A 26,496-nucleotide genomic window follows, 5' to 3' on the forward strand; every position below is an offset into this window, starting at 1 on the left:
GCAACCGGCATATATAGTGTGACCAAGTTTATAGTTAAAAAAAAAGAATAAAAATGGTAAAAAATAATAAAAAAAAAACATTATACTCACCTTCTGATGGTCCGCGGTCTTCTCTCCGGTGTGTCCGGTCTCTTGAAAGGCTCGTGGTGGTGTAAAAGGACCTTCCATGACGTCATTTAGTCATGTGACAGGTCACGCGGCCGCCGACTTCAGCGGTCGCGTGACCTGTCACATGACTAAATGAAGTCATGGAAGGTCCTTTTACACCATCGCGAGCGGCCGGGGAGCCAGGACGCATCGTACATGAGACCGGGGGACATCGGAAGGTAAGTATAATGTATATTCTTTATTTTACTTTTTTTTTTTTAAATGTACTATGGTACCCGGGTCTGGATGAGAGTCTCCTCTTCTCCACATCCGGGTACCATCCGCACATTGAATCTCTTAATATCCGCGTGTGCACATGTAGTGATGCGGATATTAAGCGATTCAATGCAAGTCAATGGCGGCAATTACGCTGCGTGTCCGCAAAAGTAATGGACATGCTGCGTATTTTTCCACAAATGATGCACATCTTCAATTTCATTGTGCACAAAATGCCAAACGTTTTTTTTTTTTTTCAAACAAAACTTCATGTTCTTCCATGACTACAATTTTCTTTTCAATGCTGTTTTGTGCATGTAGTTTGAATTTTCTGTAGGTGGATCAAGTGCAAGATTGTGCACCTGTGCAAGGCTGGGCACAAAAGGCAAAATAAATGTAAGCAAAAATTCATGCTCTTCCATTACTATAATCATCTTCACTATCATTTTTTGTGAGTTTTGGAGCATAAACTGGAGTGAATTTCCTCGGTAGAACCGTGTGCAAAGATTGGGCACCTGCGCAGGCTGGGGACAAAAGTCAAGAGTTTTTCAGACAAAAATTCACAGGCTTCCATTACTATAATTTTTTATCTTATTTGCATCATTTTTAACGTATAGAATGATTTTTTTGTGGCATCAACTAGTGTGGTTTTTCCTAGTAGGACCCAGCCTAGGATTGAACATTGTACAGAAAATGGGAACATGTTTTAAACAACATTCTTGGTCTTCCATAACTACAATTTTTCATTTTTTCACTTGTGGGAAGTTCCCCTGTGGAACTCAGCACAGGTTTGGGCCTTTGCCCAGGATTGGGAATATAAAAGGCAGTTGTAGTGACATTTTTCGTTACTAATGTCTGCCATACACATTAGATGGCTGTCGGCTGAACCATGCATTGGATGACCATTCGGCCGACAGCATCAGGAGCGTTCATTCAGCTGATAGTTCCGGTGTTCTCTGTAAGAAAGCCGCCTACTGACATGTCGTCTGGCGGAGTATTCCTGGAGGAACAATTCGATTAGACGTTTGAAATCGGACATGCTGATCAAAAGGAAGCAATACAACAGTCTGCGTGGTCAAAAAAAGGAATAATTTTTGGACCGTTTTTTTTTTTTTCATTTTAAGAAGCATGAAAAGTCTGTCAGTGCATTGTCTTATTAAGCAGGCTGTTCGTTACTACAGATTGTCAATGATTTTTAAGATTGAAGTCCCTTTGTCATTAGTAAGGCTGTGTTTACATTAATGAGCTTGAAAGGGGTTGGATACAGTCCTAGGAGACTTCAGAGCATTTTCAGGCAAATTTGAGGCTTTGCAAGTCTTGCAATTCGGTGTGTATCAAATTTTGTTTTTTAAATGTAATGAATTTGAATTTCAAAATATCTATACCCCCAATGACTTCAGCTGGAACAGTCAGAATTTATTTTAGAACATTTTCTTCACTTAAATGCATGCAATTTGTCCTAAAAATTATTTTATTCCATTGGGTTTCATTAAAAATTCAGCACCACATTACTTTTACAAGTTTTTTGTTTCGTTGAACACTACTAGCTACAAAATGAGGTGAGAACATTTGTCAGTGAGCCCTTCTGAGTGAGAGGTTGTAGCTTTTATCTTTTTCTTTGTTTTTGTTTTCTGAGCTCGCCTGTTGATTTGTGACCACATCAAAGTTCGGCTCGACCTTTATGTGGTCTATGATCATAAATTATAGTGAAATGGATATGAAACATCTTACCCATCTGTAGATATAATATTGTATAATGAGACCTTGTGATTGTGTCTGATTTTTTCCTTTCTATGAAATCTTAATGTTTTAGTCATAGGTGAATTGAAAAATGATACCAGAGGAGATGCTTATGAGAGTCAATATAGAGGCCGCGAGCTCAAGGGATTCATCAACTACAGGAAGTTTGAGAGCATTTTAAGGAAACATATAATGACGTTTCAAGGTCCGGCGGTCTGTCTGTTACGGGAGGTCGCTGGTAAGGCTACTTTAGTTAAGACTGGATTATTTAAGTTGGGCACTGTTGTTCGCTTTTTTTTATAGGTCCTGTAAATGATATTGCAATTAAGACACTATAATTGGCCCAAAAGTGGGTGTACACTGACAGCAAAGGGGCTTCTGTACAAGATATTTGTCAGGATCTTCTCCTGGGCACGTCGCACACATCACTCACACATTAGATACATGTCGCACACATCACTCACACATTAGATACATGTCGCACACATCACTCACACATTAGATACATGTCGCACACATCACTCACACATTAGATACATATCGCACACATCACTCACACATTAGATACATGTCGCACACATCACTCACACATTAGATACATATCGCACACATCACTCACACATTAGATACATGTCGCACACATCACTCACACATTAGATACATGTCGCACACATCACTCACACATTAGATACATGTCGCACACATCACTCACACATTAGATACATGTCGCACACATCACTCACACATTAGATACATGTCACACACATCACTCACACATTAGATACATGTCGCACACATCACTCACACATTAGATACATATCGCACACATCACTCACACATTAGATACATATCGCACACATCACTCACACATTAGATACATGTCGCACACATCACTCACACATTAGATACATGTCGCACACATCACTCACACATTAGATACATGTCGCACACATCACTCACACATTAGATACATGTCACACACATCACTCACACATTAGATACATGTCGCACACATCACTCACACATTAGATACATGTCGCACACATCACTCACACATTAGATACATGTCGCACACATCACTCACACATTAGATACATGTCACACACATCACTCACATTAGATACATGTCGCACACATCACTCACACATTAGATACATGTCGCACACATCACTCACATTAGATACATGTCACACACATCACTCACATTAGATACATGTCACACACATCACTCACACATTAGATACATGTCGCACACATCACTCACATTAGATACATGTCACACACATCACTCACATTAGATACATGTCGCACACATCACTCACACATTAGATACATGTCGCACACATCACTCACACATTAGATACATGTCGCACACATCACTCACATTAGATACATGTCACACACATCACTCACACATTAGATACATGTCACACACATCACTCACACATTAGATACATGTCGCACACATCACTCACACATTAGATACATGTCACACACATCACTCACATTAGATACATGTCACACACATCACTCACACATTAGATACATGTCGCACACATCACTCACACATTAGATACATGTCACACACATCACTCACATTAGATACATGTCGCACACATCACTCACACATTAGATACATGTCACACACATCACTCACATTAGATACATGTCACACACATCACTCACACATTAGATACATGTCGCACACATCACTCACACATTAGATACATGTCACACACATCACTCACATTAGATACATGTCACACACATCACTCACACATTAGATACATGTCGCACACATCACTCACACATTAGATACATGTCACACACATCACTCACATTAGATACATATTGCACACATCACTCACACATTAGATACATGTCGCACACATCACTCACACATTAGATACATGTCACACACATCACTCACATTAGATACATGTCACACACATCACTCACACATTAGATACATGTCGCACACATCACTCACACATTAGATACATGTCGCACACATCACTCACACATTAGATACATATTGCACACATCACTCACACATTAGATACATGTCGCACACATCACTCACACATTAGATACATGTCACACACATCACTCACACATTAGATACATGTCGCACACATCACTCACACATTAGATACATATTGCACACATCACTCACACATTAGATACATGTCGCACACATCACTCACACATTAGATACATGTCACACACATCACTCACACATTAGATACATGTCGCACACATCACTCACACATTAGATACATATCGCACACATCACTCACACATTAGATACATGTCGCACACATCACTCACACATTAGATACATGTCGCACACATCACTCACACATTAGATACATGTCGCACACATCACTCACACATTAGATACATGTCGCACACATCACTCACACATTAGATACATGTCGCACACATCACTCACACATTAGATACATGTCACACACATCACTCACATTAGATACATGTCACACACATCACTCACACATTAGATACATGTCGCACACATCACTCACACATTAGATACATGTCACACACATCACTCACATTAGATACATGTCGCACACATCACTCACACATTAGATACATGTCGCACACATCACTCACACATTAGATACATGTCACACACATCACTCACATTAGATACATGTCGCACACATCACTCACACATTAGATACATGTCACACACATCACTCACATTAGATACATGTCGCACACATCACTCACACATTAGATACATGTCGCACACATCACTCACACATTAGATACATGTCACACACATCACTCACATTAGATACATGTCGCACACATCACTCACACATTAGATACATGTCGCACACATCACTCACACATTAGATACATGTCACACACATCACTCACACATTAGATACATGTCGCACACATCACTCACACATTAGATACATGTCGCACACATCACTCACACATTAGATACATGTCACACACATCACTCACACATTAGATACATGTCGCACACATCACTCACATTAGATACATGTCACGCACATCACTCACACATTAGATACATGTCGCACACATCACTCACACATTAGATACATGTCGCACACATCACTCACACATTAGATACATGTCACACACATCACTCACACATTAGATACATGTTGCACACATCACTCACATTAGATACATGTCACGCACATCACTCACACATTAGATACATGTCACACACATCACTCACACATTAGATACATGTCGCACACATCACTCACATTAGATACATGTCGCACACATCACTCACACATTAGATACATGTCACACACATCACTCACACATTAGATACATGTCGCACACATCACTCACATTAGATACATGTCGCACACATCACTCACATTAGATACATGTCGCACACATCACTCACACATTAGATACATGTCGCACACATCACTCACACATTAGATACATGTCGCACACATCACTCACACATTAGATACATGTCACACACATCACTCACACATTAGATACATGTCGCACATATCACTCACACATTAGATACATGTCACACACATCACTCACATTAGATACATGTCGCACACATCACTCACACATTAGATACATGTCGCACACATCACTCACACATTAGATACATGTCGCACACATCACTCACACATTAGATACATGTCGCACACATCACTCACACATTAGATACATGTCGCACACATCACTCACACATTAGATACATGTCGCACACATCACTCACACATTAGATACATGTCGCACACATCACTCACACATTAGATACATGTCACACACATCACTCACACATTAGATACACGTCGCACACATCACTCACATTAGATACATGTCACGCACATCACTCACATTAGATACATGTCGCACACATCACTCACACATTAGATACATGTCGCACACATCACTCACACATTAGATACATGTCGCACACATCACTCACATTAGATACATGTCACACACATCACTCACACATTAGATACATGTCGCACACATCACTCACACATTAGATACATGTCGCACACATCACTCACACATTAGATACATGTCGCACACATCACTCACACATTAGATACATGTCACACACATCACTCACATTAGATACATGTCGCACACATCACTCACACATTAGATACATGTCGCACACATCACTCACACATTAGATACATGTCGCACACATCACTCACATTAGATACATGTCACACACATCACTCACATTAGATACATGTCGCACACATCACTCACATTAGATACATGTCGCGCACATCACTCACACATTAGATACATGTCGCACACATCACTCACACATTAGATACATGTCACACACATCACTCACACATTAGATACATGTCACACACATCACTCACACATTAGATACATGTCGCACACATCACTCACATTAGATACATGTCACACACATCACTCACACATTAGATACATGTCACACACATCACTCACACATTAGATTCATGTCGCACACATCACTCACACATTAGATACATGTCGCACACATCACTCACATTAGATACATGTCACAAACATCACTCACATTAGATACATGTCGCACACATCACTCACACATTAGATACATGTCACACACATCACTCACACATTAGATACATGTCGCACACATCACTCACACATTAGATACATGTCACACACATCACTCACACATTAGATACATGTCACACACATCACTCACACATTAGATACATGTCGCACACATCACTCACATTAGATACATGTCGCACACATCACTCACATTAGATACATGTCGCACACATCACTCACACATTAGATACATGTCACACACATCACTCACACATTAGATTCATGTCGCACACATCACTCACACATTAGATACATGTCACACACATCACTCACACATTAGATACATGTCGCACACATCACTCACACATTAGATACATGTCGCACACATCACTCACATTAGATACATGTCACAAACATCACTCACATTAGATACATGTCACACACATCACTCACACATTAGATTCATGTCGCACACATCACTCACACATTAGATACATGTCGCACACATCACTCACATTAGATACATGTCACACACATCACTCACACATTAGATACATGTCACACACATCACTCACACATTAGATACATGTCGCACACATCACTCACACATTAGATACATGTCACACACATCACTCACACATTAGATACATGTCACACACATCACTCACACATTAGATACATGTCACACACATCACTCACACATTAGATACATGTCACACACATCACTCACATTAGATACATGTTGCACACATCACTCACACATTAGATACATGTCACACACATCACTCACACATTAGATACATGTCACACACATCACTCACATTAGATACATGTTGCACACATCACTCACACATTAGATACATGTCACACACATCACTCACACATTAGATACATGTCACACACATCACTCACACATTAGATACATGTCACACACATCACTCACACATTAGATACATGTCGCACACATCACTCACACATTAGATACATGTCACACACATCACTCACACATTAGATACATGTCACACACATCACTCACACATTAGATACATGTCGCACACATCACTCACACATTAGATACATGTCACACACATCACTCACATTAGATACATATCGCACACATCACTCACACATTAGATACATGTCGCACACATCACTCACACATTAGATACATGTCACACACATCACTCACACATTAGATACATGTCGCACACATCACTCACACATTAGATACATGTCGCACACATCACTCACACATTAGATACATGTTGCACACATCACTCACACATTAGATACATGTCGCACACATCACTCACACATTAGATACATGTCACACACATCACTAACATTGATACATGTCGCACACATCACTCACACATTAGATACATGTCACACACATCACTCACATTAGATACATGTCGCACACATCACTCACACATTAGATACATGTCGCACACATCACTCACATTAGATACATGTCGCACACGTCACTCACACATTAGATACATGTCACACACATCACTCACATTAGATACATGTCGCACACATCACTCACACATTAGATACATGTTGCACACATCACTCACACATTAGATACATGTCGCACATATCACTCACACATTAGACACGTGTCGCACACATCACTCACACATTAGATACATGTTGCACACATCACTCACATTAGATACATGTCGCACACGTCACTCACACATTAGATACATGTTGCACACATCACTCACACATTAGATACATGTCGCACACATCACTCACACATTAGATACATGTCGCACACATCACTCACACATTAGATACATGTTGCACACATCACTCACACATTAGATACATGTCGCACACATCACTCACATTAGATACATGTCGCACACACATTAGATACTGCACACACATTACTCAATGGCATACAACACTCACACACGAGATATATATTGCAAACGCCATACACTGTTCACTCACATGACAATTATTTTGCTATAGTACCTATAGTGCTCGGCTTCTTTTCTGGTAAGACATTGGTATCGAGGATGAGCAAATCTTCCAAAATGTAATTCTGGTAAATTCACTCAACTTAGGAGGGGATTAGATTTGTATCGATATGAAATGAATCTGCTGGGGGGGGGGGGCGGTAAAAAAGTAGAACTGTTAAACTTACCTCTCTTTTGACCATCCCCATACATGACCTTCCTATTGGTTCTTCTGTCTTCTATCTTCATTCTGGTCCTCCAGCCACTTCTTCCATTCACTAGGTCCCATGCTGTCATATGAAGGCGATGCAGTTTATTGACATTAATGAAGTGGGTCATGTGGAATAGCTTATGCACCACTCCCCTAACTTGTCATGGATCTAAGCAAAACTTTATTGATAGAGCATGAGAACATATGGGACCTGTGCTCCATGTTAAGTCCTGGAAAGTCATCAGTTATATTTTTGCTACAGGTAAAAAGAAACATGGTGCACCGGTGTATTCCAATAGAATCTAACAATAGCATTAGTATGCCATGGACTCCAGAGCTCCCTCTAGTGGGTGCCGCCAGCAGTCAGATCTTCATGACTATGTAGGGAATAAATTAAAGGGGATCTGTCAGCTGGTTTTTGCTATGTAATCTGAAGACAGCAGGAGATAGAGGCTGAAACACAGAATTCTGAGATTTGTCACTTGTCAAAGAGCGTGCTGTTGTTTACTAACTGTGAAGGATTTATCACTAACAGATTAACATTGCTGAATGACATCAGTCTGGCAATACCCCCTGCTGTGATAAGCAGCTCACTGTCTATGGACTTTGCACACAGAGATCCTGGTGTGGGTGGGGTTAGCTTTCTCAGCTCTGCTTCATTATAAATCTAAAAGCTCTGCTTGTGTCAGAACTGCTGCACCCAGTAATCTAAGTGATACATCATTGGATTCAGCTTCTCTTTGCCTAAATTATGCTGCTCTAAGATGAGGTAGCAAAAACCTGCTGACAGATTCCCTTTAACAAATTTCTGAGTTGTGTGAGAAAATTAACACAAGAACTTGGAACAAGTGATTTTTTTCCCTTTTGCATTATACATACATCATTACCACTAAAAAAAAAATGTAAAGATTTAGAGTATATGTAAATTTACTCTAAAATATACTCAATGATCCCCAAATAACAATCAAGACAATTGAAATTGAGTGAATTGCCCGAGATTCGAGTTGGACAGATTCGCACAATTAAGGGAGATTCAATTTGAATCAATCAGGAAGGGGTTTTAATTAAAATAAATTATTGCGCTCTCTCTCCTCAGCCGTCCCTGTCCCTGTTCTGGTGCTACCTGGTCCTCTGATCTGCTCCTCTTTGTCCTTCTCTTCTGCTGTCGTTGACTAGACCTGATGAGGTCACATGGGGAGCGATGAACATCACTGATGTTAAAAAACTTTAAACTAAAACCAATAGTTTAGGAATAACTGGTGCATTGTGTTATGATTCGTTTCGGCCCTGCAGGGGTGGAGCAAGGCTCAAGGATTATCTTTTTATGCTCAACCCCCTCATGCTCTGACCTATGTATACATGTATATCACAGTGTATCCTTATTTCCCAGAATTTTACCTTTAAGATAAGTATAAACAAATGCAAACAATTAAGATACTCCCTTACACCCAGGTTCATTAAGACTCGTGTTTTGTACGCATGTCTTAATGCAGAGTGCACTGGAGGAAGAAGCGTTATTTTCATTAGAAAGTTCATGCTTCTTAAAAGCACCAAAAGTTGCAAATTTTTTATGTAAGTGCAAGATGCACGAAAAAATTTGTAACATTTCAAGCAGTTTACAAAAAAAAACACGATGAATTGGGGCCATAGTTTTGTAGAATGGGGTTTTGCCAAATAAAAACACAGAAGCCATTTTTTTAGTTTAGGATTTGAATGTTTCATCAAATTTGAATTATTAATGAATAAAATTATCTCCACACAGAACTCATCAATAAATGTTTCATGGAAGTCGCATCAAGATGTTTCCTTCAATTCCATAATCTTCAGACAGCCGCTATGGTAAGACTCAAATATCAGAAACCAAATTCCAAATATCATCCCTTTCTGACACTTCATAATAACTGCAATGTTATAACGTTTTCGCTGTCACGGAATTTTGGAAGTTTTGCGTATCCAGTTGACAAATTTCACAATTTAGTCATCACTGCTGTAATGGGCTGTTCATTATACACTATATAAATTATATTATATATTATATTATAATTCTATACATAGGGTTTAAATATTCAACAATGCTATATGCCACCAATGATATCGACATTTTATTTAAAAAAAAATAGACAAAGGGCTATGCGATTAATCGTAGTGGACTCTAGTGGGTATCCTGAATACAAGTTAATTAAAGCTTCAATGCAATATACGCGGAAGTAACATAAATGATTAAAAACATTTAAAGAAGCACCATTTACTATACTCGAAAATCAACTTGGCCCATCATGATAAGTGGACAGACTTACCCACTGCCTCCTATACACAAAGGTCCCTGGCCAAAGAAAATGTATAAGTGCAATTACACTACCGTTAAAAAGTTTGGGGTCACCCAGACAATTTTTTTTTCCATGAAAAATCATAGTTTTATTTATCAAATGAGTTTTAAAATGATTAGAAAATATCGTCCAGACATTGACAAGGTTAGAAATAATGATTTTTATTTGAAAGAATAATTTTCTCCTTCAAACTTTGCTTTCGTCAAAGAATGACCCCTTTGCAGCAATTCCAGCATTGCAGACCTTTGGCATTCTAGCGGTTAATTTGCTGAGGTAGTCTTGAGACATTTCCCCCCCATGCTTCCTGAAGCCCCTGCCACAAGCTGGATTGGCTTGATGGGCACTTTTTGCGTACCATACGATCATGCTGCTCCCACAACAGCTCAATGGGGTTGAGATCTGGTGACTGCGCTGGCCACTCCATTACAGATAGAATACCAGCTGCCTGCTTCTTCCCTAAATAGTTCATGCATAATTTGGAGGTGTGCTTTGGGTCATTGTCCTGTTGTAGGGTGAAATTGGCTCCAATCAAGCGCAGTCCACAGGGTATGGCATGGCGTTGCAAAATGGAGTGATAGCCTTCCTTATTCAAAATCCCATTTACCTTGTACAAATCTCCCACTTTAACAGCACCAAAGCAACCTCAGACCATCACATTACCTCCACCATGCTTGACAGATGGCGTCAGGCACTCTTCCAGCATCTTTTCAGTTGTTCTGTGTCTCACAAATGTTCTTCTGTGTGATCCATACACCTCGAAATTTGATTAATCCGTCCATAAAACTTTTTTACAACCTTCCTCTGTCCAATGTCTGTGTTCTTTTGCCAATATTAATCTTTTCCGTTTATTAGCCAGTCTCAGATATGGCTTTTTCTTTGCCACTTTGCCCTGAAGGCCAGCATCCCGAAGTCGCCTCTTCACTGTAGACTTTGACACTGGCGTTTTGCTTGTACTATTTAATGAAGCTGCCAGTTGAGGAGCTGTGAGGCGTCAATTTCTCACACTAGAGACTCTAATGTCCTTGTCTTGTTACTCAGTTGTGCAGCGGGGTCTCCCACTTCTCTATCTACTCTGGTTAGAGCCTGTTTGTGCTCTCCTCTGAAGGGAGTAGTACACAGCGTTGGAGGAAATCTTCAGTTTGTTGGCAATTTCTCGCATGGAATAGCCTTCATTTCTAAGGACAAGAATAGACTGTCGAGTTTCACATGAAAGTTCTCTTTTTCTGGCCATTTTGAGAGTTTCATAGAACAAACAAATGTAATGCTCCAGATTCTCAACTAGCTCAAAGGAAGGTCAATTTTATAGCTTCTCAAATCAGCCAAACCGTTTTCAGCTGGGCTTATATACTTGTGCAAGGGTTTTCTAGGGTTTTCTAAACATCCATTAGCTTCTTACACAGTTAGCAAATACAATGTATCATTAAAACACTGGAATGGTGGTTGTTGGAAATAGGCCTCTATACACCTATGTAGATATTGCAATAAAAACAAGACTTTTGCAGCTAGAATAGTCATTTATCACATTAACAATGTATAGAGTGTATTTCTCATTCATTTAATGTTAGCTTCATTGAAAAAAAATGTGCTTTTCTTTCAAAAAGAATGAAATTTCTAAATGACCCCAAACTTTTTAACGGTAGTGTATGTAGTGTAAGAAAGTATATGCATATATTAAAGAAAACCTCATTTAAAAAACTGAGTTAAATATGTTGTAAAAATCCTTGAACTTCCCAAGTCTGTCTTTTTTTTTCTGTTTTTCACTGCGTTGCTCCACTTCCGAGATATTAACATTTATAGCTTGTGGAGAGCAGTATGTGAAATTTCTGCTTGAAAACCAACTGGACATTTCTTCACTCCTCCCTTCCAGACCCTACTAATCACAGCTCGGCTGTTGATTCAGGACTCTCAGACATTGCAGAGCTGTGATTGGCAGCATCTGAGAGGGAGAGGTCCTCAGGGAAGACTGAAGAAATGCTCAGTTGCGCAACAAGCAGAGATTTCACAGAGTGCACTCTAAACGCAACAAACATGAATATCTCTGCAACGGAGTGACGCAGCGCAAAATGGAAAAGAGCAGCAGAATCAGGGGAGTTCAGGGATTTTCACAAAGTATTTATCTTAAATTTCTTTGCACACATGACACATCATCTTTAAAGCTGATATGCCAAAACCAGGATTAATACTGGTACAAAATCCAACCATCAAGCAATAAAGTGAATTAGTGTAAAAAATAAAGACCAGAAACGATAACGGAGACCCCAGGGAAAGTAGGGGGATTGTATATCTCCATACGTAACATCACATTAAATACTTCCTCAAGTGTATTCGTATAGCCCACCTTTTGGTACATAAGTTTTGCTACACGAGCATGTATCACCTAGAGATTATGTGTGGTCGTGCCCGTGGATTTGTTACATCTACATTGTATTTTTGTCTAATTGTTCATCCTCTATACGTGTAATTGTTGTGGTTTGGTGTAAATTCCTCACTAAATTCTCATTTTATTTCACAAGGTTAAGTTTGAAGAGATTTCTCACAGACAAAAAGAGGAGGCCGAGGAGACGATCAAACTGCAGTTCAGAATGGAGAAGATCATTCACTGTCAAGACAGTCTGTACTGTAAGGAGCTGCATGGTGCACGATTGTCAGCTGCCAATGATCCTCAAGGAGAGCAGAGTCAGCTGTCTGTCAATCAACTGACACTTCATTTAAAGTCATACTTCCAGGTGAGTGTCAGAGTTCCACAAATTGCTTTTAGTTAAAGGAGTTGTCTGAGGATCAGGGGCGGATATATTATTGGAGCAACCCGTGTGGCAACACAGGGACCCAAGAGTTAAATGGGCCCATTTCTCCAAAGCAGGTGCAATTTTGCATTTTTAGGAGCTCTCGGGCTGCAAAGAACCCATATATTGTTATTGCACAGAGACCCTCTTCTGTCTGTGTCCCCCAGTGCTCAGGATGTTATCTGTAGGAGGACACCGCTCTCCTGCCTCCTATCTTTCTGCTTGTTGAGAGCCTGAGTGATAGTGGTGACAGTTTGGTCCGACAGCATGTAAGGGTCATATTGGCCAAGGTGTTCTATGGTGACCATAAACACCAGTGATAACTTCCTCTGGGTATGTGGGATGTTATTTGCTGTAGATGTTTAACATTCAGATGACAAACCCTCAGATTGACACTGGAACCCTAGATGTAAAGCAATAGCAAGGAAGGATTCAGTCCACTTAATAAAAATAAAGTGAACTCTACTGTTAGCGCTAGTAAAATATATATGTATATATATATATATATATATATATATACACAGTTGTGCTCAAAAGTTTACATACCCCGGCAGAATTTTTGCTTTCTTGGCCTTGTTCAGAGAATATGAATGCTAACAAAAAACCTTTTTCTCCACTCATGGTTATTGGTTGGGTGAAGCCATTTATTGTCAAACGACTGTGTTTTCTCTTTTTAAATCATAATGACAACCAAAAACATCCAAATGACCCTGATCAAAAGTTCACATACCCCAGTTCTTAATACTGTGTATTGCCCCCTCTAACATCAATGACAGCTTGAAGTCTTTTGTGGTAGTTGTGGATGAGGTTCTTTAATTTCTCAGATGGTAAAGCTGCTCATTCTTCTTGGCAAAAAGCCTCTAGTTCCTGTAAATTCCTGGGCTGTCTAGCGTGAACTGCGCGCTTGAGATCTCCCCAGTGTGGCTCAATGATATTGAGGTCAGGAGATTGACATGGCTGCTCCAGAACCTTCACTTTGTTCTGCTGTAGCCAATGACAGGTCGACTTGGCCTTGTGTTTTGGATCGTTGTCATGTTGGAACGTCCAAGTACGTCCAATGCGCTGCTTCCAGGCTGATTAGTTCAAAATTGCCTCCAGTATTTGCTGATAACGTGCTGCATTCATCTTTTCTTCAACTTTTACCAAGTTTCCTGTGCCTTTGTAGCTCACACATCCCCAAAATATCAGCGATCCACCTCCATGCTTTACTGTAGGAATGGTGTTCCTTTCATAGGCCTTGATGATCTCTCTCCAAATGTAACGTTTATGGTTGTTGCCAAAAAGTTCAATTTTGGTCTCATCACTCCAAATTACCTTGTTCTAGAAGTTTTGAGGCTTGTCTCTGTGTTGTTTGGCGTACTGTAGGCGAGATACTTTGTGGCATTTGCACAGTAATGGCTTTCTTCTGGCGACTCAACCATGCAGCCCATTTTTCTTCAAGTGCCTCCTTGTTGTGCATCTTAAAACAGCCACACCACTAGTTTTCAGAGAGTCCTGAATTTCAGCTGATGCTATTTGTGGGTTTTTCTTTGCATCCCGAACAATTTTCCTGGCAGTTGTGGCTGAAATTTTTGTTGGTCTACCTGACCATGGTTTGGTTTTTACAGAGCCCCTGATTTTCCATTTGTTAATCACAGTTTGAACGCTGCTGACTGGCATTATCAATTCCTTGGATATTTTTTTGTATCCCTTTCCTGTGTTATACAGTTCGATTACCTTTTCCCGTACATCCGTTGACAATTATTTTGCTTTCCCCATGACTCACAATCCAGAAACATCAATGGCTGGATCAAAGATACAAGAGTCTGTCTGGATCCCAGAAACTCACTCAGCTTTTATGCACACACACTGATTACAAGCAAACAGGTCACAGGTGAGGATGTTACCTTTAGTAGCCATTCAAACCCATTTGTGTCAAATTCTGAGCATGTTATCAGGCCAAAATCACCAGGGTATGTGAACTTTTGATTAGGATCATTTGGATGTTTTTGGTTGTCATTAAGATTTAAAATGAGAAAACACAGTAGTTTGACAATAAATGGCTTCACCCAACCAATAACCATGAGTGGAGAAAAAGTTTTTTTTTATTATTCATATTCTCATATACCATTCATATATCATATAACAAGGCCAAGAAAGCTTGTATATCAAGCAATAAGGCATAGGTGACTTGAATACTCCATTTTCAGTAACAGTCCTTCGCTGTCCACAGCCCATTTTTTGTAACTTTTAAGTTCAGTACTTCTTCACTAAGTGTCACGGGTGTATCAGAGGTGACAGACAGTCGCCCTGCAGTTGGTTGCAGGAGATCTCTATGTTTGGCATTACAGATATCTTCTTAGATGAGAGGCTGTTTCTAGCACCTAGCGGCTACCTCCCTCTGGTAATTAGCTCCCTGGTCTGGGTGTATATATACCTGGTGTGTCTGAGAGGGAGGTGCCGGCTATATTTATTTCTGCTTGTGAATCTTAGCAAGAACAGTACTTTGTCCTCTCTGGAGCTTGAGGCCGTGTGCACATTTGGAGTCGTCTAAAGCTAAGTAATTTTCCCCTGTTTGTCTACCCTTGTTGTCTATAGAGTTTACTGGAGATCGACTAGTGCTCATCTCCCATCCCTAGCCTTAGCCATACGCCAGGGAAAGTCAGGGCGAGGCATGCGTGCGGCGATTTCTGAAGAGGCAATATAGGGACGGTAGTTGAGACAGGGTGACACTAGACCAGACTAGGAGGTCTTCATTTCCCCCTTTCCCTAGTGTCTGGGATCCCTTTCCCTCTTCCCTCTGTGTTGCACTAAGTCTTTCCCACACCTGGTGTGACATTATAACCGGCCGAGCACGTTTTGAAAAGAAAAAAAAAAACTGACATTTTTTTTTTTTTCTCTCTGTGTTTTTTGAGCGTGCACCTTCTTTTTTCCTTTCTCCCTTGGTATGGGTTCAGTGGCAGAGCTTGCAGAGTGGCTGCACAGGCTGTCTCTGGAGGTGAATGACCTCCGCGGTGAGGTACAGCAACAGAATCAGCGGTTACAGGTCGCCAATGTGGGGTCTCTGCAGGTAGGTCTGTCCAGCCTGAACCCAAGGTTGCCCTCAAGGACAGGTTTTCAGGAGGTAGCGACAAGATTTCTGTATTTAAGGAGGCATGCAAGATGCATTTCAAACTTCGTCCCTTCTCCTCCGGTAATCAGGAGCAACGGGTTGGTATTGTGATCTCTCTATTGCAGGGCGATCCTCAGTCATGGGCGTTTTCGTTACCGCAGGACTCGGTTTGTCTCCAGTCTGTGGAAGGGTTTTTTTGGAGCTCTGGCCCTCATATATGATGACCCTGACCGAATCGCCTAGGCTGAGTCTAGGCTACGTCACCTTCAGCAGAGAAATCAGTCAGTGGAAACATACAGTTTGGAATTCCGTAGATGGGCGACGGATTACAAGTGGAATGACTCAGCCCTTAGAATTCAATTTTGTGAGGGGCTTACTGAAAGGTTGAAAGATGCCTTGGCAGTTTATGAAACCCCTCAGCCCTCAGTCCTTGGAGACTTGGAGGCTGCCATGTCTTTGGCCATACGTCTTGATAGACGCCTTCGGGACAGACGGGTGAGACCACCTTCCCTGGGCCTTCTTGTCGGGTTGTGTACCTCTGCCAGGGGAGCGGTCTGGGAGTGAACCAGTAGTGGGGGAGGTGGAGGAACCCATGCAGTTAGGGGGTGTCTCTACATCATACATCTCCCCAGAGATTCACAAGAAAAAAGGCGTATGTTGTTTGTTTTTGTGGGAAAAAGGGACATTTTGTTGGGACCTGTCCTTCAATTCCTAAACAAAAGGAGACTCGATTAACTCTTGGTAGTCTGGAGTTGGATAAACAAGGGGTGCATTTGTGGCCAAACTGCAGTTCCCGCTTTGTCCTGACAGCCGAGGTGGTGCTAGAGAGCAAAACCGAGAAAATTTCTGTGTTTGTTGATAGTGGAGCCGGAGTCAGCATGGTTGATGATGAGTTTGTGATAACTCATGGTCTTGCTTGCTGTGCTTTAACTGAACCTATTTCCATCTTTGCCATTGACTTGGCGCCACTTGCACAGAAAGCATTTACTCAGATTGTACATAATGTGAAACTGAGGGTGGGGTCAGTTCATTGTGAAATCATTCCTTACTATGTTCTGGACAATCTTTCCACACCGATTGTCTTGGATATACCTTGGCTTGTTAAACATAATCCAGATATTACTGCCATGAGAACTGTCTAGATATTTCCCTTGCTACTGTCTCTACGGAAATTTTACCTGCTTTTCTGCCTGGTTTTGAGAATGTTTATTCTGAGAGGGGGTGTCAGGATTTGCCTCATCATCGTGCTCATGACTGTCCTATTAACCTGACCCCCAGAGCTAAACTACCGAAGTCCAGACTGTATAATCTTTCTGGCCCTGAGAGACAAGCCATGAAGGATTTTATTGCGGAAAGTCTGGAGAAGGGACATATCAGACCCTCATCTTCGCCCGTGGCAGCAGGGTTCTTCTTTGTGAAGAAAAAAGATGGTGGTCTACGTCCCTGTTTAGATTTCCGGGAATTAAATCAAATTACCATCCGTGATCCATACCCTCTTCCTCTGATTCCTGATTTGTTCAGCCAGGTTGTGGGAGCTAAGGTATTCTCCAAGTTGGATTTAAGGGGAGCCTACAATCTGGTTAGAATCAGAGAATGGGATGAATGGAAAACAGCGTTCAATACCCCGGAATGACATTTCGAGAGTCTGGTTATGCCTTTTGGTGTGACCAATGCACCTGCGGTATTCCAGCATTTCATAAATTATATTTTCCATCATTTGGTGGGGAGGTTTGTGGTGGTCTATCTGGACGATATTTTGGCTTACTCACCTGATTTTGAGACTCATCGGGGGCATGTTAAGCAGGTGCTCCAGATATTAAGGGATAACAAACGTTATGCCAAACTAGAGAAATGTGTTTTCGCGGTTCAGGAAGTGCAGTTTTTGGGTTACTTATTGTCATCTTCGGGTTTTCGGATGGATCCGGAGAAGATCCATGCAATCCTTGACTGGGAATGTCCCGAGAACCTGAAGGCTCTACAACATTTTCTGGGCTTTACTAATTTTTATCGGAAATTCATCCAAAATTACTCTGTTATTGTGAAACCCCTTACTGGCATGACTAAGAAGGGGTCTGATTTTTCCAAATGCTCAGATGCTTCCCTCCAGGCTTTTTCTTCCTTAAAGAATCATTTTCCACTGCACCTACAGTACAGACCAAAAGTTTGGACACACCTTCTCATTTAAAAATGTTTCTGCATTTTCATGACTTTGAAAATTGTACATTCACACTGAAGGCATCAAAACTATGAATTAACACATGTGGAATTATATACTTAACAAAAAAGTGTGAAACAACTGAAAATATGTCTTATATTCTAGGTTCTTCAAAGCAGCCACCTTTTGCTTTGATGACTGCTTTGCACACTCTTGGCATTCTCTTGATGAGCTTCAAGAGGTAGTAACCGGAAATGGTTTTCACTTCACAGGTGTGCCCTGTCAGGTTTAATAAGTGGGATTTCTTGCCTTATAAATGGGGTTGGGACCATCAGTTGTGTTGTGCAGAAGTCAGATGGATACACAGCTGATTGTCCTACTGAATAGACTGTTAACTGCTTTTTTCTTGCCATAATACAAATTCTAAATAAAGAAAAACGAGTGGCCATCATTACTTTAAGAAATGAAGGTCAGTCAGTCCGAAAAATTGGGCAAACTTTGAATGTGTCCCCAAGTGCAGTTGCAAAAACCATCAAGCGCTACAAAGAAACTGGCTCACATGAGGACCGCCCCAGGAAAGGAAGACCAAGAGTCACCTCTGCTTCTGAGGATAAGTTTATCCGAGTCACCAGCCTCAGAAATCGCAGGTTAACAGCCGCTCAGACTAGAGACCAGGTCAATGCCACACAGAGTTCTAGCTGCAGACATATCTCTACAACAACTGTTAAGAGGAGACTTTGTGCAGCAGGCCTTCATGGTAAAATAGCTGCTAGGAAACCACTGCTAAGGACAGGCAACAAGCAGAAGAGACTTGTTTTGGCTAAAGAACACAAGGAATGGACATTAGACCAGTGGAAATCTGTGCTTTGGTCTGATGAGTCCAAATTTGAGATCTTTGGTTCCAACCACCGTGTCTTTGTGCGACGCAGAAAAGGTGAACGGATGGACTCTACATGCCTGGTTCCCACCGTGAAGCATGGAGGAGGAGGTGTGATGGTGTGGGTGTGCTTTGCTGGTGACACTGTTGGGGATTTATTGAAAATTGAAGGCATACTGAACCAGCATGGCTACCACAGCATCTTGCAGCGGCATGCTATTCCAAATGGTTTGCATTTAGTTGGACCATCATTTATTTTTCAACAGGACACTGACCCCAAACACACCTCCAGGCTGTGTAAGGGCTATTTCACCAAGAAGGAGAGTGATAGGGTGCTACGCCAGATGACCTGGCCTCCACAGTCACCAGACCTGAACCCAATCGAGATGGTTTGGGGTGAGCTGGACCGCAGAGTGAAGGCAAACGGGCCAACAAGTGCTAAGCATCTCTGGGAACGCCTTCAAGATTGTTGGAAGAGCATTTCCGGTGACTACCTCTTGAAGCTCATCAAGAGAATGCCAAGAGTGTGCAAAGCAGTCATCAAAGCAAAAGGTGGCTACTTTGAAGAACCTAGAATATAAGACATATTTTCAGTTGTTTCACACTTTTTTGTTAAGTATATAATTCCACATGTGTTAATTCATAGTTTTGATGCCTTCAGTGTGAATGTACAATTTTCAAAGTCATGAAAATACAGAAAAATATTTAAATGAGAAGGTGTGTCCAAACTTTTGGTCTGTACTGTATTCTCAGTCAACCCGATGTTTCTCAACCCTTTATTGTTGATGCGTCGAATGTCGCGGTTGGGGCTGAGTTGTCTCAGGGTTCGTCTCCTGGTAAATGGTATCCATGCGCCTTCTTTTCTAAATAATTGTCTTCAGCTGAGAGAAATTATGAAGTGGGTACTAGGGAACTCTTGGCGATCAAATTGGCGTTCGAGGAATGGCGATATTGGTTGGAGGGGGCTGTCCATCCTATTACTGTTATTACTGACCATAAGAACCTGTCATCTGTCATATATCCAGTCAGCTAAATGTCTCAAACCTAGGCAAGCCAGATGGTCCCTGTTTTTTACTAGGTTCAATTTTGTTGTCACTTTTCGTCTAGGGGTCAAAAATGTCAAGGCTGATGCTTTGTCCCAGAGATTCCCAGGTGGTGGTGACCATGAGAGCCCTGGCTCAATATTACAGAAAGGGGTATATCGGCACTTAATCCTAAACTGTGCCTCCTGCCCTTCAGGAAAGTTATTTGTACCATCTGATCTGTGCCGCAAAGTAATTAAGGCACATCATAACTCTGTGCTTGCTGGGCATCCAGGTGGTAAAGCAACTTCTTTCTTGTCGTTTTTGGTTGACGGGGTTGCATTGTGATTGAACACGTAGCTGCTTGTAGCATTTGTACGCGTACTAAGGTTTTGCATACCCTGGTACTCTTCTTCTGCTACCTATCCCTAGTAGGCCATGGACACACTTGTCCATGGATTTTATTACTGAACTACCGGCCTCTGCAGGCAAAACTGTAGTTTTGGTGGTAGTAGATAGGTTCAGTAAAATGTTTCACTTTGTCGCATTGCCTGCACTTCCAAATGCCAAGACTCTTGCTTAGGTGTTCATAAATGAGATTGTGAAGCTTCACGGGGTTCCCTTCGATGTGTTGTCAGATTGGGGAACCCAGTTAGTTTCCAAATTCTGGAAGGCATTCTGTTCTCGACTGGGGGTGCAGCTGTCCTTTTTCTCTGCCTTCCACCCTCAGTCGAATGGTCAGACCGAGGGTGTCAATCAGAACATGGAGACCTATCTCAGGTGTTTCATCTCCAAAAATCAGGAGGATTGGACACCCTACTTACCGCTGGCAGAATTTGCCAATAGTAATCATCGTCAAGAATCCACTGTCAGGTCACCGTTCTTCGGAGCATACAGTTATCATCCACAGTTTGGTACCTTCAGCGGGGGAGGAGCTTCAGGAGTTCCTGAAGAGGAATGGTTTGCTTCGTCACTCTCCTCGGTATGGCAGGGTGTTCTGAGTAATTTTAAAGTTCATGGGAGACAGGTATAAACGTATGGCTGACAGAAAACGCTTGCCAGGTCCGGATCTGAATGTGAATGACTTTGTGTGGTTGTCTACCAGGAATATAAGATTGAAAGTTCCTTCTTGGAAGCTGGGACCTAGGTTTATTGGTCCCTATAAAATAACTGCTGTCATTAACCCAGCAGTGTTTCGTCTTGAACTTTCTCAGGCCCTTAAGGTCTACAATGTGTTCCACAGGTCCTTACTCAAAAAGTATGTCGAACCTCTTGAGCCCTCACCTCTACCACCGCCCCCAGTAATGGTTGATGGTAATCAGATGTTCCAGATTTCGAGGATTGTAGATTCTCGTCTCCAACGTCATTCTCTACAATACTTGGTGCACTGGAAAGGCTATGGTCCAAAGGAGAGGATGTGGGTTTCAGCGTCAGAGGTGAACGCTACCAGATTGGTTCGCTCATTCCACACCTCTTTTCCTGAGAAACCCAGTCCTGAGTGTCCGGAGGCCACTCGTGGAGGGGGATGGGTACTGTCACGGGTGTATCATAGGTGACAGACAGTCGCCCTGAAGTTGGTTGCAGAAGATCTCTACGTTTGGCATTATAGACATCTTCCAAGATGAGAGTCTGTCTCTAGGACCTAGCGGCTACCTCCCTCTGGTAATTAACTCCCTGGCTTGGGAGTATATATACCTGGTGTGTCTGAGACGGAGGTGCCGGCTATATTCTTTTCTACTTGTGAGGCTTAGCAAGAGCAGTACTTTGTCCTCTCTGGAGTTTGAGGCCATGTGCACATTTGGAATCATCTAAAGCTAAGCAATTTTCCCCTGTTTGTCTACCCTTGTTGTCTATAGAGTTTAGTGGAGATCGACTAGTTCTCATCTCCTCCCATCCCTGGCCTTAGCCATATGTCAGGGAAAGTCAGGGCGAGGAATGCGTGCGGCGATTTCTAAAGAGGCAATATAGGGACGGTAGTTGAGACAGGGTGACACTAGACCAGACTAGGAGGTCTCCACTTCCCCCTTTCCCTAGTGTCTGGGCTCCCTTTCCCTCTTCCCTCTGTGTTGCACTAAGTCTTTCCCACACCTGGCGTGACACTAAGACTCCATAATCCAGCCTACACATTGCCTCTTCAGCCCCACTTCACCTGTGCTGTCTCCGGGTCCCCACAACTTACAAATATAACTCTTTGGGCTCCCAGCCATACTCACTGCAGCTGAGCTTTCCTTCCTTGACTATTAACTTCCCAGTATGTTTTGGTAGTATTAGGATGCAGACTGCCACTTTTCCAGTACAGATATAGAGCTTGCTACCTCAGGAAATCTCCTCCTTGCACACACACCCAGTCTGTGGCCTAGTCTGTCACACTCCCGGTGACTGGCTTCACTCTCTTTACTTCACTACTCACTGCTGACTATTCTAGCTAGGAAGTAACTCGCTTCTTACTCCCAAATACTCCTCCCATCTGCGGGGCCAGCAAACTATAACTCTTCTGTGCTTTGTTTCTACTTTGATATTTTTACTTTCCCAACACATTTGCATTAGGAGGCATTCATCACACACTAAAATTTTTTTATCAAATATCAGTATATGGAAAATGCAGCAATATAACACACATAACAGCACTATAGGGTCTCCAGGAGGGTGTTTCTTCTCTTTCACATTCTTACTGTACAGCATAGCTGAACTGCCAGCCCAAAATCAGAGCAGAGCTTGCAGGCTTTATATCAGCTTACAAGCGCACACTCCTTGCCTAGACAACTGGCCAACGCTAATAAGACTGGAGGACAAGAGAGAACTGAATGTTGTGGATATATTGCAGCAAATCCGCAGAGAATATTAGATACTTGAGCCAAATTGGAGAGCTGGTAAAGCGGATTCAAATTCTAATGGACCCAGTCCATCCATGTATAAATTGGGCGGTCATTTATTTGGATGACCGCCATGTTATGCTACAGGTTGTCTGATTAGGTTGTATGATGTAATATTATAAGAAAATGATAAGGAACGATTTCTTTCCCCCGCAGACCACCACAAGCCGTTTGTCCAATCAGATCCCCCTGATCATTCAGCATTACATTCTACATGAGATAACCAAAAATCTACAATCGCAGATGATTCTAATGATAGAAGAGCGAGAAAACATGAACCTTCTCGAGGAAAAAGACAGCCTGTGTGGAGAAAGAAAGAAGCTAAAGGATCGCATCCAACGCCTCTCCCTGGCCCTTGAGCGCTTAGCAGACTTCTCCAAGCAAATGTAAAGGAGAAATACATTCCAGTAGACAATTTTACACAAAAGGGCTGCTCCACCTTTGCAACAATTTTTATCAATTCCACGGATGGGATGTGGTTAACAGGACCAAGCTAAATGCATAGATACAGTAAAAGATCCAAAGCTTAATACATAGTTAACCTAACAGAACCAGGCATATTTACTACATAGATGAACAGAACCAAATTTAACACATAGCTACAGTCGCTGAGCCAAGTTACTACATAGATTTTGGAACATTACCAAATGTACAAGATAGATACATTACTAGCATCAAATGTAATACATAGATAACATAGATATGGGAATAGAAGTATCTTACTATATAACTACAGGAACAAAGCTAAGCTTACTACATAGATACGGAAACACATCCAAGCTTATTACATACAGTTAGGTCCATATATATTTGGACAGAGTCTACATTTTTCTAATTTTGGTTCTAGACATTACCACAATGAATTTTAAACAAAACAATTCAGATGCCGTTGAAGTTCAGACTTTCAGCTTTCATTTGAGGGTATCCACATTAAAATTGGATGAAGGGTTTAGGAGTTTCAGCTCCTTAACATGTGTCACCCTGTTTTTAAAGGGACCAAAAGTAATTGGACAGATTAAATAATTGTAAATAAAATGTTTGTGACGCCCTGCTGCGCAATTGTGCCACAGATCCTAGAGGGGTGCATTAAAGGATTTCTCCACAAGAGGCCGCTCACAGCATACACACACCTCCACCCTACCTCAGATCACCAGAGGGAGCCCGGATAGGCATATAAATACGGAGGGTGGAGTTAAGCAGGTCAGTTCCTAGCCTGCTAGAGTACAGAGCAGCTAGGGAGTTCCTGCAGAGTGAGACACAGAAACAGGTCAGTCTGCAGTGAAGCTCAGTCTAGTTTCAGTTTTCAGTCTAGAGAACACAGCTAAAGGTTCAGCTGCGGAGCACGAGGCTCCTGCTAGTCTAGACTCAAGCAGCTCAGGTTAGTGAGCCAGGAGTGTTGCCGACGCTCAGAGAGCGGCAGAAGAGGCAGCCAGCTAACTGCCAGTGTGTATAGCCTAGTGAGGGCCCGAGTAGGCCGAAGGCTAGAGGAGTGAATAGCATTGGGGGCAGAGGAGCTTTACCAGCTCACCCCAGAAAGCATCTACCAGACACCGGGTCCGCGTCTACAGGGCTGTATATCCCCCTGTAGAGACAGCCTGAGACCCCTGGAAGACTTCAGGTCCCAGGATCACCCAAGAGCTGATACGTAACAGAGCCAGGAGTCACGCAGGCCCCACAAGCTGGGAGAGTGCTCTCCAAAAGAAGGCCGTACCACAAGGTCAGCCAGTGCAGGACAGAAACCAAGTTAGGCCTAGCTCCAGGCAGGTCATAAACTTACTACAGAGAGGCAAGAAACAGGAGGCCCTACACCCGCTCACTGGGGAGAATCCGGACGTGCACCCCTCACCCTACAGTGCTCCAGGGTGTCCCTGAACTAATTCCAGTAAAGGTACAGAAGTGACTTTCTTGTGTGCTCCCATTCTTGCTCTGACCCGGCTGGGTCCCCTCTGTCCTGCATCCCCCCCTCCTACGCTGCCCTGAGGCCCAGCTCCACCTGTGGGGAGCGATTCCATCTAAGCTGCCACAACACTGGCCTCAGCGGACTGCCGCAGCGCTGGTGACCCTCACCAGACACCACAGGTGGCATCACGAACTTTCATTTCCCCTTTTTTAAGAGAGACCCCAGGGTACGGGCCCAGGAGCCAACCACCGCGACATCCCCCAAGACCAGGCATCAAGGCCCGGGCGCCGAGTAGTCCCCATCCCCTGGGCGTCACATGTTCATTTCTAGTACTTGGTTGAAAACCCTTTGTTGGCAATGACAGCCTGAAGTCTTGAACTCATGGACATCACCAGACGCTGTGTTTCCTCCTTTTTGATGCTCTGCCAGGCCTTCACTGCGGTGGTTTTCAGTTGCTGTTTGTTTGTGGGCCTTTCTGTCTGAAGTTTAGTCTTTAACAAGTGAAGTGCATGCTCAATTGGGTTGAGATCAGGTGACTGACTTGGCCATTCAAGAATATTCCACTTCTTTGCTTTAATAAACTCCTGGGTT

At 42.2% G+C, this 26,496-nt stretch overlaps 1 protein-coding gene across 1 annotated transcript in view; it reads left to right on the top strand.

Moving 5' to 3' along the window:
- LOC141253083 (interferon-induced GTP-binding protein Mx2-like) overlaps positions 1 to 24,825 on the top strand; it is a 70,605-nt gene extending 45,780 nt beyond the window's left edge. Inside the window, exons 14-17 of the mRNA XM_073670839.1 lie at positions 2,177 to 2,341; positions 10,640 to 10,716; positions 13,718 to 13,930; positions 24,162 to 24,825. Of these exons, the coding sequence (XP_073526940.1) occupies positions 2,177 to 2,341; positions 10,640 to 10,716; positions 13,718 to 13,930; positions 24,162 to 24,395 (689 nt within the window). The 3' untranslated portion in view covers positions 24,396 to 24,825. The remainder of the gene's footprint in view (positions 1 to 2,176; positions 2,342 to 10,639; positions 10,717 to 13,717; positions 13,931 to 24,161) is intronic.
- The last annotated feature ends 1,671 nt before the right edge of the window (positions 24,826 to 26,496 follow it).

Source organism: Phyllobates terribilis, unplaced genomic scaffold, assembly GCF_046119375.1.
Source record: "Phyllobates terribilis strain yellow unplaced genomic scaffold, ASM4611937v1 Scaffold_2__4_contigs__length_985480577, whole genome shotgun sequence".
Taxonomy (NCBI): domain Eukaryota; kingdom Metazoa; phylum Chordata; class Amphibia; order Anura; family Dendrobatidae; genus Phyllobates; species Phyllobates terribilis.